Source organism: Rhineura floridana, chromosome 5 (assembly GCF_030035675.1).
Source record: "Rhineura floridana isolate rRhiFlo1 chromosome 5, rRhiFlo1.hap2, whole genome shotgun sequence".
Lineage (NCBI taxonomy): Eukaryota > Metazoa > Chordata > Lepidosauria > Squamata > Rhineuridae > Rhineura > Rhineura floridana.
In genome coordinates, this window is record NC_084484.1 from 91,222,182 (window position 1) to 91,235,215 (window position 13,034).

The 13,034-nt window shown below is 44.6% G+C and overlaps 1 protein-coding gene across 3 annotated transcripts in view; it reads left to right on the plus strand.

Annotated features, from left to right (window-relative positions):
* The window catches only part of USP9X (ubiquitin specific peptidase 9 X-linked), a 164,342-nt gene that overhangs the window by 114,646 nt on the left and 36,662 nt on the right, over window positions 1-13,034 (plus strand). For all 3 annotated transcript variants that reach the window (XM_061627466.1, XM_061627464.1, XM_061627467.1), the window contains 2 exons: window positions 8,714-8,860; window positions 9,058-9,204. In XM_061627466.1, coding sequence (XP_061483450.1) covers window positions 8,714-8,860; window positions 9,058-9,204 — 294 coding nt within the window. The remainder of the gene's footprint in view (window positions 1-8,713; window positions 8,861-9,057; window positions 9,205-13,034) is intronic.

The following is a 13,034-nucleotide window of genomic DNA, read 5'->3' on the forward strand; positions in this document are numbered from 1 at the left end:
ACTAAGACTAAGCATGCTAAAGCACTGGCTAAGACCAAACATCTTTCCAGCCATAGCAAACCAAAGCGTCCACGCTATGCTTCTGTGCCGACCCCCACCACAGCAGCTCAGGAACACATACGAGATATATTCCATTCACCTGCTGCTTCCTCTGACAAGGAGGACTTTGCTGGTTTTCCTACTCAGCCTTCACTTAACCAGCCTCCCTCCATGTTGCCGCCCAGGGCTTATCCTCCGGCTCAACCCACGGAGCCAGCTACTCAGGCACAAACATCTGCTCCAACGGGGATGCAGCTGTCCCATGATTTTCTTTCCCAACTCCAAGGCATGCTGTCATTTTTCACCCAAATGCAGTCACCACCACAAGTCCCTCCCATACCTCAATGCACTATGGACCAACGTGCGTGTCAAGAAGCACGCCCTTCCTGTTCCCCAAATCCCTTTGATGTAGCCAGAGGCAGATGTATTGATGAAGCTTCGTAGGGGAGGAGTCAGCCTTCACTGACCACGTTGAAGGAGATGACTGGAGCGACTGTTCGGAACATGAGGAGGATACATCGTATCGCCTGTTTAATGCCTCAGATTATCAGCCCCTGGCGCGCAGGGTAGTTAACACCCTTGGTCTCCAAGCTGCGCCTTCAACATCTACCACTCCAGCTATCAAAGGGGCCAAGGTCCTCAAATCCCCTGCACCTACTGAGAACTACATCCCGGTGCCGGATTCCATCCCCAAACTGGCCTCTGAAGAATGGTCTCATCCATTCCAAACTCGCCACTTCAAGAACGTGGCTGACAAGCGTTACGCCCTAGCTCCGGACTTTGCCACCAAGCTAGCCGCCCCTGGCATAGACGAACCAATCGCTAGCCTAGTTTCACGATCTCTTTTGGCCAGGGAAGGAGAATCCCAACTAAAGGACGCTACTGAGCGATGACTAGACTTCGCCCTCCACAAGAATCATGTGGCCACTGCTTTCTCCATACGTGCCTCCGCATCAGCCTCCGTCTTCTCCAGAGCAGCTATGATGTGGCTGGATGATCTTCTAGAGGACACTAACCCAGATCCTGTCTCTCTCAGAAGGTCACTGATAAAGTTGCGTAAGACAGCGGCGTTTGTGGCTGATGCCACTTTGGATGCCACTCAACTGGGGGCACGAGCCATGACAGCTCAGATAGTTGCTCGACGGACCCTTTGGCTTCGCCACTGGAAAGCTGATTCTGCGGCCAGAATGAATCTGTGTAGGGCTCCCTACTCCGGATCTCTACTCTTCGGTGAGGAAGCTCTAAAGGCCGTGCTGGTTGACCCCAAAGACGCCCACAAACCGGTTTTGGCCACTGTTAAGAACATCGACCACAGGCCTTTCAGGCGACTTCCTCCCTTCCGTACTAACCAGCCCTTTCGAGGAACGCGGCCAGGAGGACGAGGCCGCGACTTCAGATCATATGACCCCAATTCCTTCAGGGGATCCTGGAACCAGCGTTTCCAGGGTAGAGGCCTACGGCTGGCTTGTCAACTTCGACAAAAGCCATCTTCAACCAACCCAATGCCTACTACATCTAGGGGCGATGTTGGACACAACACTCTCCATTTGAACCCATCAGGACTGTGCCTCTACGTATGCTGTCCTTCAAGGTCTTGTTCCTGATTGCAATCACCTCTGCGAGAAGAGTTTTGGAACTGGGCGCATTGTCTTCTGCTCGCCATCTCTGTGTCTTCCATAAGGACTCTGTTGTACTGAAGACTAATCCCTCCTTCTGTCCCAAGGTCGATTCAGTTTTCCATTGCAACCAGGACATTGTTTTGCCTTTTGCCCGAATCCTACCCACCCTCTTGAGAAGGCTTGGCATTCGTTGGATGTTCGGAGGGCTCTCAAGACCTACCTGTCTAGGACCCAGGATATACGACGATCTGAGTCTCTATTTGTATCCTTTAACCCATGTTCTATGGGGCATAAAGTAGCTAATTCCACATTATCCTGCTGGTTGCGGGCATGTATTGCCTTAGCTTATGAATCTCTTAAGCTTCCAGTGCCAGCTAGCATAACTGCTCATTCAACCAGGTCAGCGGCTACTACAGCTGCTTTTGCTACCAATGCTCCTGTGGCTGATATTTGCAGGGCTGCCGTTTGGTCTACCCCTCACTCGTTTATAAGGCATTATAAAATAGATCGCTATGCCTCTGCTGATGCCTCTTTTGGCACATGAGTGTTACAACAGGTTCTTAATGAGGATTAGCATGTGGGTGGTCCCTCCCTATTATGGGCTGCTTTGGTACATCCCGCTGTGATGGCCGGACTCATAGGGAAAATGTACCATTGGTCTCACCTGAAGGGTGATTTTCCTATGAGTACGGCCATCACGACCCTCCCTGTGGAGGATGACTAGATATTTTCTAATGTGTTATATATTACTGTTAAGCTATTATAGTTAAATTTAAGAGTGAAGTCAAGACGTCTAGTTCTGTTATATCGCTATGTTGGAGTCATGTTGTTATGCATGTTACTATTGTGTTATTTTCCTGCTGGCAGGCCTGTTGGTCTTGTTCTTGTATTTTTAGATATTCCTCCTTAGACTCGCTGCGAATGAACTGGAGAGTGGGAGGGGCCTGACGCCCCTAGTCTTGACTTCAAAAACATTCTTGCCTTCGCACGATAGGTGGAGCTAATACCCGCTGTGATGGCCGTACTCATAGGAAAATCACCCTTCAGGTGAGACCAATGGTCCATTTTCAATCAGGCAACTACAAAATATTTTATGCAGGAAATGAGAAATCAAGAAGAAACGGGGTTGCTTTAATAGTGAGAAGTGATGTAGCAAAAGCAATTAGGAGCTACAACACAAGGTCTGAGCGAGCGATATCAATGAGATTAAACGGGAAACCTATTAACATAACCATCATCCAAGTCTATGCTCCAACAGCAAACGCAGAACAGGAGGAATTGGAGAGATTTTATGCAGAAATACAGGAAGAAATTGATCACACACCAAAACAAGACGTGATGATAATCATGGGAGACTAGAATGCGAAAATAGGGAACAGAGAAGAACTAGGAATTGTGGGGAAATGGGGCTTAGGAGATAGAAATGAAGCAGAAGAAAGACATACTGAATTCTGTGAAGCCAATAATTTGTTTCTTGCGAACACATTTTTTGAGCAACTGAAAAGACGACTGTACATGTGGACATCACCAAATGGTCAATATAGGAATCAAATTGATTATATAATTGGTAGCAGAAAATGGAGAAGTAACATACTTTGTTTTATCGAAAATCAGAGTAAATTGAAAGAACAACAACAAAGCAATCATAATGCCAAAATACAATTTAAATAACATCCCAGAAGAATATAAAGATCAAATAAGGAAGAGATTTGAGGCTTTAAACTTAGTTGACGGAGAACCAGAAGAACTATGGAGTGAAGTCAGAGGCATTATCAGGAAAGAATGCAAAAAGACAATACCTCTAGTTAAAAAGAGAGAAAGACCTCAATGGGTGACTGAAGAAACTCTTAAAATGGTTAAAGAGAGAAGGAAAGCAAAAGGAGAAACATGGTCAGAACCCTAAATGCAACAATACAACTAGTACGTAGGGACAAAGAGAACTATTACAATAGTTATTGTATAGAAATAGAAGAGGACAACAAAAAGGGTAGAACAACAGCCCTATTCCAAAAGATTAGAGAAATGAAAGGGAAGTTAAACCACGAGTAGGGATGCTGAATAATCAACAGGGGAACACACTGACTGACCGAGATGAAATAAAAGAAAGATGGAAGCAATACACTGAAGAACTCTATAAAAGAGATGCCAGGATGACAGACTCGTTCACAGAGGAACCATATGATGAAGAACCAGACATTTTAGAATGTGAGGTGAAAGCTGCTCTTAAAATACTTGGAAGAAACAATTCACCAGAAAAGATGGCATACCAATAGAGTTGCTACAAGCTACTGAGACTGAATCTGTCCAAATTTTGACAAACATTTGTCAAGAAATATGGAAAACTAAACAATGGCCCACAGACTGGAAGCGTTCAATATATAACCCACTTCCAAAGAAAGGGGATCCCAGAGAATGCAGTAATTATCGAACGATTGCCTTAATATCCCATGCAAGTAAAATGATGCTCAAGATTCTACAACAAAGGCTCTTACCATATATGGAGCGAGAAATGCCAGACGTCCAAGCTGGATTTAGAAAGGGAAGAGGCACCAGAGATCATAGAGCAAACATAAATCACCCTGTGCTTTATAGATTACAGCAAAGCCTTTGACTGCGTAGATCATGAAAAAGTATGGAATGCTTTAAAAGAAATGGGGGTGCCACAGCATCTGATTGTCCTGATGTGCAACCTATACCATGGACAAGGGGCTACTGTAAGGACAGAATATGGAGAAACCGATTGGTTCCCAGTTGGAAAGGGTGTGAGACAGGGGTGTATTTTATCTCGCTATTTATTTAATCTATACGCAGAACATATACGGAAAGCAGGATTGGACAAAGATGAAGGAGGTATTGGAGGGAGAAATATCAATAATTTAGGATATGCAGACAATACCATACTACTAGCAGAAACCAGCCACAGACCTGAACTTACAAGATCTGAACAGGGTGGTTTATAAGATGCTATTGGAGGTCGCTGATTCATAGGATTGCCATAAGTCGTAATCGACTTGAAGGCACATAACAACAACAACAACAACATGAAAGGGCGATATGTTTTAAGTCTCTCTCTAGAGCTGGGGAGATATGATGTGAAATGGCTACTTCTTGGGAATCCCAAAAAGCTGTGATTTGGTGCACTTGTAGCCCAAGCCCTGCTGATTTCTGGATAAATCTTAAAATGGGTCATTTGTGAACAAAACATCTAAACTTCGGGCATGATATCTAATAATAGGAGCCAGTATTCCATCCAAGTGCAAGCAGCTTTCAAGCACATTCCAAATGCAATGGAATGTTAATCTGTGGGAGTTTGGTTGTTTCTTCATACTTACAGACTTGGGGAGAGCGGTATGGATTTATATGAGCAGCCAGAAATGCATAGCTTTGTTTGCAGAACACAAGCAACATTTTCAAATATATATCACACTGAGCTTTGCTACGATGACAATGAGTCATAAAGTAATTGCCCTCTTAGTAAATAATTTCCCCTCCCCTCCATTCGCAGGTAAACTGCACCTCCTCAGCTTGCCCACCGGAGGGAGGGTGTGCGTGCACGCTCCTTCCCAGGTCGCTGCTCCTGCCATGCTGCAGCAGCTGCGACATAGTGCCCCCGGACCTCCAGCAGGTGGTGCCTGAGCGCTGGCCCAGCCAAGGCTGACCGCGGCAGCAGGAGCGGGACAGGCGGCTGCAAGCGTCTCCCCATTGAGCGGCTGCCTCCTCCTCTGGCCGGGGCATCACCCCCTTTTTGCTTGCACCCGGGGCGGACCACCACCCCTGTCCTGCTCTTGGTACGCCACTGAGTGCAGTTAACAAAACTCTTAATAACTGCTCCCAGCAGCTTGATAAAGATACTAAAGTTGTTTTTTTAAATATGTTTTCAAGATGTTTTGTTATAATATGTTTTAAAGTCTTTTGTTTTTAAGAAGTTGTAAAGTCCTTTTAGTTTCTTTGCTGCCCTTGGCTCTTTTTGGGAGTAAGGGTGGGATTAAAATGTAATTAATAAATAGATGGCATTGGGGATAAAATAGTGCTTTGTGGCACCCCATAGCATAACTGCTACTCTCAGGACTCAGTTCTGCAGGCTAGGACTGGGACTACTGTAACAGGGTGCCCCCAGTTCTTATTCCATAGAGCCAGTTGAGGAGGATACCATGGTTGATGATATTGAAAGCAGCAGAGAGACAGAGAAGCAGGAGCAAGGTCGCACTCCCCTTGTCCTGCTGTCTGTAAAGATCACCCATCAGGGCATCCAAGGCCAACTCAGTCCCATGACCAGGCCTGAACCCAGATTGGAACAGATCTAAATAAACCATGTCATCCAAGAATGCTTGCAGCTGCCCCACCACTACTCTCTCTCTACTATCTTCCCCAAGAAGGGGGCATTTGTGACTGGTCAAGGGGTCAAGGGCCAGTTTCTTTAGGAGTGGCTGCATCAGCACCTTTTTCAAGAAGCAGGGACCGTCCCCTTACACAATGAAGCTTTAATCACACTCTGAACCTAACCAGTCATCCCCCACCCCACTGGATTTGATCAGCGAAGAGGGACAGAGATCAAGAGAGCATATGGTCAGATTTGTAGCTGCCAGCACCTTGTCCACATCAGCTGACTGCATAAGCTGAAACTCATCCCACATCACTGACTCTACAATTGGGTACTTTACCTGAAACTGCAACAACTGCAGAGTGAAGGTCATTCTGAAGTCAAGCAATTTTATCCTCAAAGTGTGTAGCCAGTTGGTCACAGCGGGTCCTTGAATGCTCCAGAGGTCCCTCCCCCCCAGTGGGAATTAGTAACTTCTGGACAATCTGAAATAACTTCCCTGGCCAGTTACTAGAGGATGCAGTGCAAGCTTCAAATGAGCCTTCTTTGCAGCCTGCACTGTCATGAGCCCTGTGACCATTCCTGGAGTGATCAGGAGGAGGAAGAGATAAAATGGGGTCTACGGGAGGGGCCCAGTGGTTTGCACCAAGAGGTACTGAAGCAGAAGGCTTAAGCAGTTGGGACAGTGACAGCTACGCCCTCTTAGCTCCAGCTATGGCTGCAGAAATAATGTCTGACCATGAGCCAGCCCCTTTTCCTCCCCTCCACCCTCCTCCTTCGCTCAAGCCACCACTGTTGCACAGGCCTTCTCTAGAAGATGGGGAATCAGACGCTCAACTCGAGCCAGAATCGAACGGGGAGGATCTTGAAGAGGTGCTGTTGCCAAGGATACACAGGAAGATGTGTAGGCATGCACAGATAACCCCAACGTTTTGACTTAGGAGAAGATGTTTGCTCACGTAATCCCATTCAGAGAAACCTTCCCCACACATATAGAGAGAGCCTGCCCTGAGCCTACTTAAAGAAACTCAAGGGGTGTGTCTAATTACTGTGACAACTTCTTAGCTTGAGTAGTCACGCCTGGATATACAGAGTTCTGTATAATCTGTAGGTTTGATCTATAAAATGCTCTAAGCCGAGACTTCATGTTAAACATAATAGAGAAAAGCACACCAGTGAGTCTGAATCCAACTGAATTGGCCAGGACATACACTACTGCATAATAGGCATGATTATGTGCACTAACCAGTGTTTGGTTGGCTTCGTAGCAAAACTTGCTTATGTCACAGTCACATGCACCTAGCTTGCTGTCTTCACATGCTGAGCAACTTTGGATGCATAAAGTCTATCATTTAAAGTTGAGGTATATTACAAAATAGAAAGCAAAAACGCTAATGATAACTTGTAGACTTGAGGAATATGCTTCGAGGGGGGGGTCAGAGTGGTTTTTCAGATCTGTGGTGGTGTTCAGTCTTCATGTTCTTACAGCAAGGCCTTTCCTGAAGAAGTTTCAATTTCAGTTGTGTATGCTATGCTTGGTCTTTATCAGTTAACAGAAGGGAAATTGTTTCTGAAATGCCATGAAATATTAAAATCATTTAGTGTTGACTAGTGGATTATGGATTATTTGAAATGGCTGCTTTTTAATACACAATTATATTGATAGAACAAAGTCTGGAGCTTCTTACAATAAAAGTCTTAATCTGTAAAGGACTTTCACAGTCTTTTAGCGTTGCCCCTTGTTGACTATCTTACATGGAAACAAATTTGAAGTTAAGCTAAGTTCAATTATTTTCTGAACGGATTGTGCAGGCAACTCTTTTCTTAAATATAGAGGCTCCCTAAATACAGAGGGACTCTATTCCATACAAGGGTTTTATCACTGTCTCTGATGCTAGGATTATACAATCACATGGTAGTTGTCCCAGCATTGAAATTAGGGCAGCAAATTGGTATGCAGATGAAACTGCAAGGCTGCATCCAAGTAATGCAGATGGAAGGTTGTTATCACAACAAGGCATCCTTGTTCCCTTTCCACACAGAAGCCCCCTGTGCCCCACAGAGTCTCTCCTGCGGGTCGGGATCCTCTTGAAAGGTGTGGAATGTGGTGGTGGAACATAGCAGAAGTGGGGATTGCTAAAAACTGGGTTGACGCTGCTTGCAATACTCTTGCTTTTGGTTGCAGCCCTTTGATTCTGTTAATTTCTTTGAATCTCCTACTCCTTTTTATAAATGGTTTTTGGACTGTTTGACAGGGTAGTTAATCTGTGATCCTCCAGATGTTGTTGGACTGCAACTCTAATCAGCTCCAACATGACCAATAATTAGGGAGTACATACTTAAACTATGATACTTAAGTTTTAAAGCCAACTTGTATAACTTTAAAATAAGATTAGACAAATTCATGGAGCATAAGGCTATGTTCTACCTCCACTGTTAGAGGCAGTATACTTCTGAATACCAGTTGTTGGGAATCACAAGTGGGAAGAGTGCTATTGCACTCAGGTCCTGCTTGCGGGTTTTCCATAGGCATCTGGTTGGCCATTCTGAACAGGATGCTAGACTAAATAGACCTGTGGTCTGATCCAGCAGGGGTCGTCTTACATATTTTATGGGAATCATCAAGCAACATTTGGTTGTCCACAGGTTAGCTACCTCTGCTTTAAGTAACATTCTGTGTTGCTGTTAATGCAAATGCCTTTTCAGAATTGCTCATAATCTCTTTCTTTTACAGAGTACTGCACGAGAGCGTGCTAAACATTCAGGGGACTACTTTACTCTATTAAGGCATCTTCTTAATTATGCATACAACAGTAATATTAATGTGCCCAATGCTGAGGTTCTGCTTAATAATGAAATAGACTGGCTTAAAAGGATTAGGGTAAGTGTTGTTGTTTTTATTCCCTTTGCTGATTGCATTGTGTGATACCTTTCATGGTTTCAGCTGCCCTAGGTATGGGACAGAAAGGTGGGGAAATGCTTTTAATAATTTACAGCCGTATGTAATTAAAGGCATCTGTATGTTCATTTTAAAATTAGTTCCCAGAACTGACGTGACTGCACATTTTTCTTTGTTAGGATGAAGTGAAAAGAACAGGAGAAACAGGTGTAGAAGAAACTATCTTAGAAGGTCACCTTGGAGTAACAAAAGAATTACTGGCATTCCAAACTCCTGAAAAAAAATACCATATTGGTTGTGAAAAAGGAGGTGCTAATCTCATTAAAGTAAGTAATTGATATATAGTAAACTTTTAAATCATTATGAAGGAGCAAGGTAAAAAGGGAAACAGACATACGTTCTTCATTGACATACAGATTAAATTAAATTTGAATATTTATGTTACTTGAAGTTTTAGGAGAGCAAAAAATGGTTTACATAGAAATGTAGTCTACTGTAAAAATGTTGCTCATAATCCTGTGAGAAAACTAGAACCCCCTTTTACAAAAACTGATGAATTGTGCGTTACGCAGTAAGATAGAACTGGAATTCCAAACTTATCGTTTGGTGTGAAAGAGACATCCAAGGACATGTCTCTTTGTACTGCCCAGGGCAGGCAGGGTCATGTGATTTAGCATTATACTAAGAGTAGTTCAATTTAGCATGCTACATGTTGTTGTGGGTTTTTTTAAAGCCTCTTTTGTATTTTGGTCATGCTAGAGCATGATTAAAAGATGGGCAGTGTCGCGGTTAGGTGTATGTACATTATTGAGGTCAAGTGGCCGCCTTCTTAGCCTCAGGAAAATGGTAATAAATTTCCTTTATCCCAGTGATAAAATCCATTATCCAGATGATTGCCATCAGTGCCATCTTGCATAGATCCAGGCACCAAGGAAAGGGACATGATAACAGCAGCTGCTTCAGTCAAGAAGAGTTGAGTGCCTCTCCTTGTACATCTTTCTCAGAACTTTTCATGGAAGACATTTTCCCTGTTGGTGACCTGAACCAGTCAGTGCTTTTCTCCCCCGTTCCAGTGTCACTTTGAACTATGTATTATACAGCCACAAGAGTGGCTGTATGCTATAGTCAGCATAGATTTTTCACATTCTGCAACGTTAAATCGAAAATATCCCCCAATGCCATTCTGATGCTTCCCATAAGCTCATTTTGAAAAAAAAAACCTTACAAAACTTATAGTCCTGAACTCAAAAACGCTTGCTTAACAACCCTCGAAAATTTCATGATGATACGCAAAACAGTCAGAGAGAATAGAGAGTTCAGAGTGTAAAAAGAGAGAGAAAAAAACCAGACCCCTTTTGGACTTTTTTCTCTGAGAGTTCTCATAATTTGTTGAAATTAATTAAAAATCAGCCATAGTCACAGAGTACCTGTAATCCTACTACTGACCTTGCCCCATACTCTGACCTTCATCTTCTGAAGTTTAAAAGTTAAAAAAATGCCTGGCTGATTTTTAATTAATTTAAGAAATTTTGCATTGAACTGAATGATAAGGCTGGGCATGCTCAGTAAGAACCAACTGTCGGTGTTCTAAAAGCCAGACTCTCAGCTGCTGGGCTTGCCTTGGGGGGACACACACACACACACACCAGACCTTGATTTCACTTGAGACAGTCATGGCTTCCCCCAAAGAATTCTGGGAAGTGTAGTTTGTGAAGGCTGCTGAGGAGACTCTTATTCCTCTGACAGAGCTCCGGTGGCCAGAGCGATTTAACAACCAGCAGCTCTGAAGCTCTGTGAGGGAAACAGGGCATCTCCTAGCAACTCTCAGCACCCTTCACTAACTACACTTCCCAGGACTCTTTGGGAGAAGTCATGACTGTCTAAAGTGAAATAAAGGTCTGGTGTGGATGTGGCCACTGAGAGCTTTCGTTTAAATTTGGGTAGGAGGCTACATGTGCCTGCTATAGAATAAAAAGGTGGTGGTGGGGAAAACCCTGAAAAAGAATGATCCTGTTCACAATGTTTTCCTTTTGGAAAGGAAAGGGACTTTCCTTCTGCCCAGTGCCCACCCACCCAATCTTCTCTCCTCCCTTCCCCCTCCCATTCCTGCCCTCCCATCCCCTACCTGCCCCTCCCCCAGATTAGTTTCACCTATCCTGAACATGATTGCACAGGAGTAAATCCCACTGAACTCAAAAAGCATGCAAATGATCAAACCTGCCCTCCCCTCTTTCGTGCTGTGCGGAATTCAGCCAGACCCACTGCTCAGCATAAAGCACCAGCCTGAGGCTTGGATGTCAGAAACAAGACAGGTTCAGACGCAGAAAGTATTAAGAGTCTTTATTGCACCTAGTCTGTGCATTACACAGTTTTCCAGCTCCTGAATGAGTTTCCCAGTAACATACTGTTCCGTTAAATCCGCGTCAGGCATAGCCTCCATTGAAGTTACAAGAGAATTCCACGTGTCATCCAGGGAGGACAGGATGATATACACTCTTTGGATTTCTGTGTATTCTACTTGTCTCTCCCGCAATTCAGCAAACAGCCGCCTAAATTCCATCAAATGCTCAGACATGCTTCTCTCAGCCAGTCTCATTTGATACAGTTTTCTCGCCAGAAATATTTTACTTCCCGCTGTTTGTCTAATATGGACCCCATTCAACACTGTCCACATTCTTCTCGCTGTTGGTTCATTCTGAACATACAACAACTGGGAGTCAGACAACGACAATATAATATACGCTCTTGCCTTTTCGTCTCTTCTTGTCCACGCTATCTGCGGAGCCGCGGGGGGGGGGGCGCCTCAATTACTTCCCAGAGGTCTTCCTTCGTTAAAAATGCTTGCATATGAAGTCTCCAGCTGGCATAATTCTTCTCTGTGAGCCGTTCCAGAGGCATCCCTGCAGATAACGCAACCGCCATCCTCAGCAGCACTCTTTCTCTCACCTCTCCAACACACGGCCACGTCTCCAGCCGTCTCCTTTGCTTGCTTCTGCACTTTCTCTGGTCCTTCTTCCTGGCAGGTTAGCTTTAGGCTGGGTAGGCTGGGCCCATAACCCCTGTCGTGCTGTGCGGAATTCAGCCAGACCCACTGCTCAGCATAAAGCACCAGCCTGAGGCTTGGATGTCAGAAACAAGACAGGTTCAGACGCAGAAAGTATTAAGAGTCTTTATTGCACCTAGTCTGTGCATTACATGGTTTTCCAGCTCCTTCCAGACTTCTCTCAATCCAACTCCCACCGAGTTCTACTGCACCCCCACAGTTTGCTTTCGGTTTTCCACAGCATTATATTGCTAACAGTGCCCTTGGCAGCCTCATCTGCTGTCTGACCTTGGCACGTCTTCATTGCCAGCCTAACTGGCTTTTAACTACATAATTGCTGGTTTCTCTACTGTCTTTGTGGAAACACTCACTAAACTCCTGAGTGGCCAACACCCTCCTCCTCCCTCCTATGCCCTCCCTCTTGCCCCTTCTGCCCCCCTTCCCTTTCCCTCCCCATCCCCTTCCAATCCCCTCCTCCCCCCTCCCCCATGGTCAGTTTTACCTATCCTAAGCTTGATTGCATGGGAGTAAATCCCATTGAACTTAATAAGCATGCAAATGAACAAACCTGCCCTTCCCTTCTCTCTCCCATCACCTCCCTTTTATTTATTTATTTATTACATTTATATACCGCCCCATAGCCGAAGCTCTCTGGGCGGTTTACAGCATTAAAAACATTAAAAACAAATAGACAAATTTAAAAACACATTTTTTAAAAAAAAAACAATTTAAAAACACATGCTAAAATGCCTGGGAGAAGAGGAAAGTCCTGACCAGGTGCCAAAAAGATAACAATGTTGGCGCCAGGTGCACCTCGTCACAAATACCATTCTACAATTTGGGGGCCAGCACTGAGAAAGCCCTTGTTGCTAGTCTCCCAGCTTCCCTCCAAGTAGGCACCCGGAGGAGGGCCTTGGATGTTGAGCGTAGTGTATGGGTGGGTTCATGTCGGGAGAGGCGATCCATCAGGTATTGTGGTCCCAAGACGTGTAAGGCTTTATAGGTTAAAACCGGCACCTTGAATTGAGCTTGGAAACATACAGGCAGCCAATGCAAGTAGGCCAGAATCGGTTTTATATGTTCGAACCATCTGGTCCCTGTTACCAATTTAGC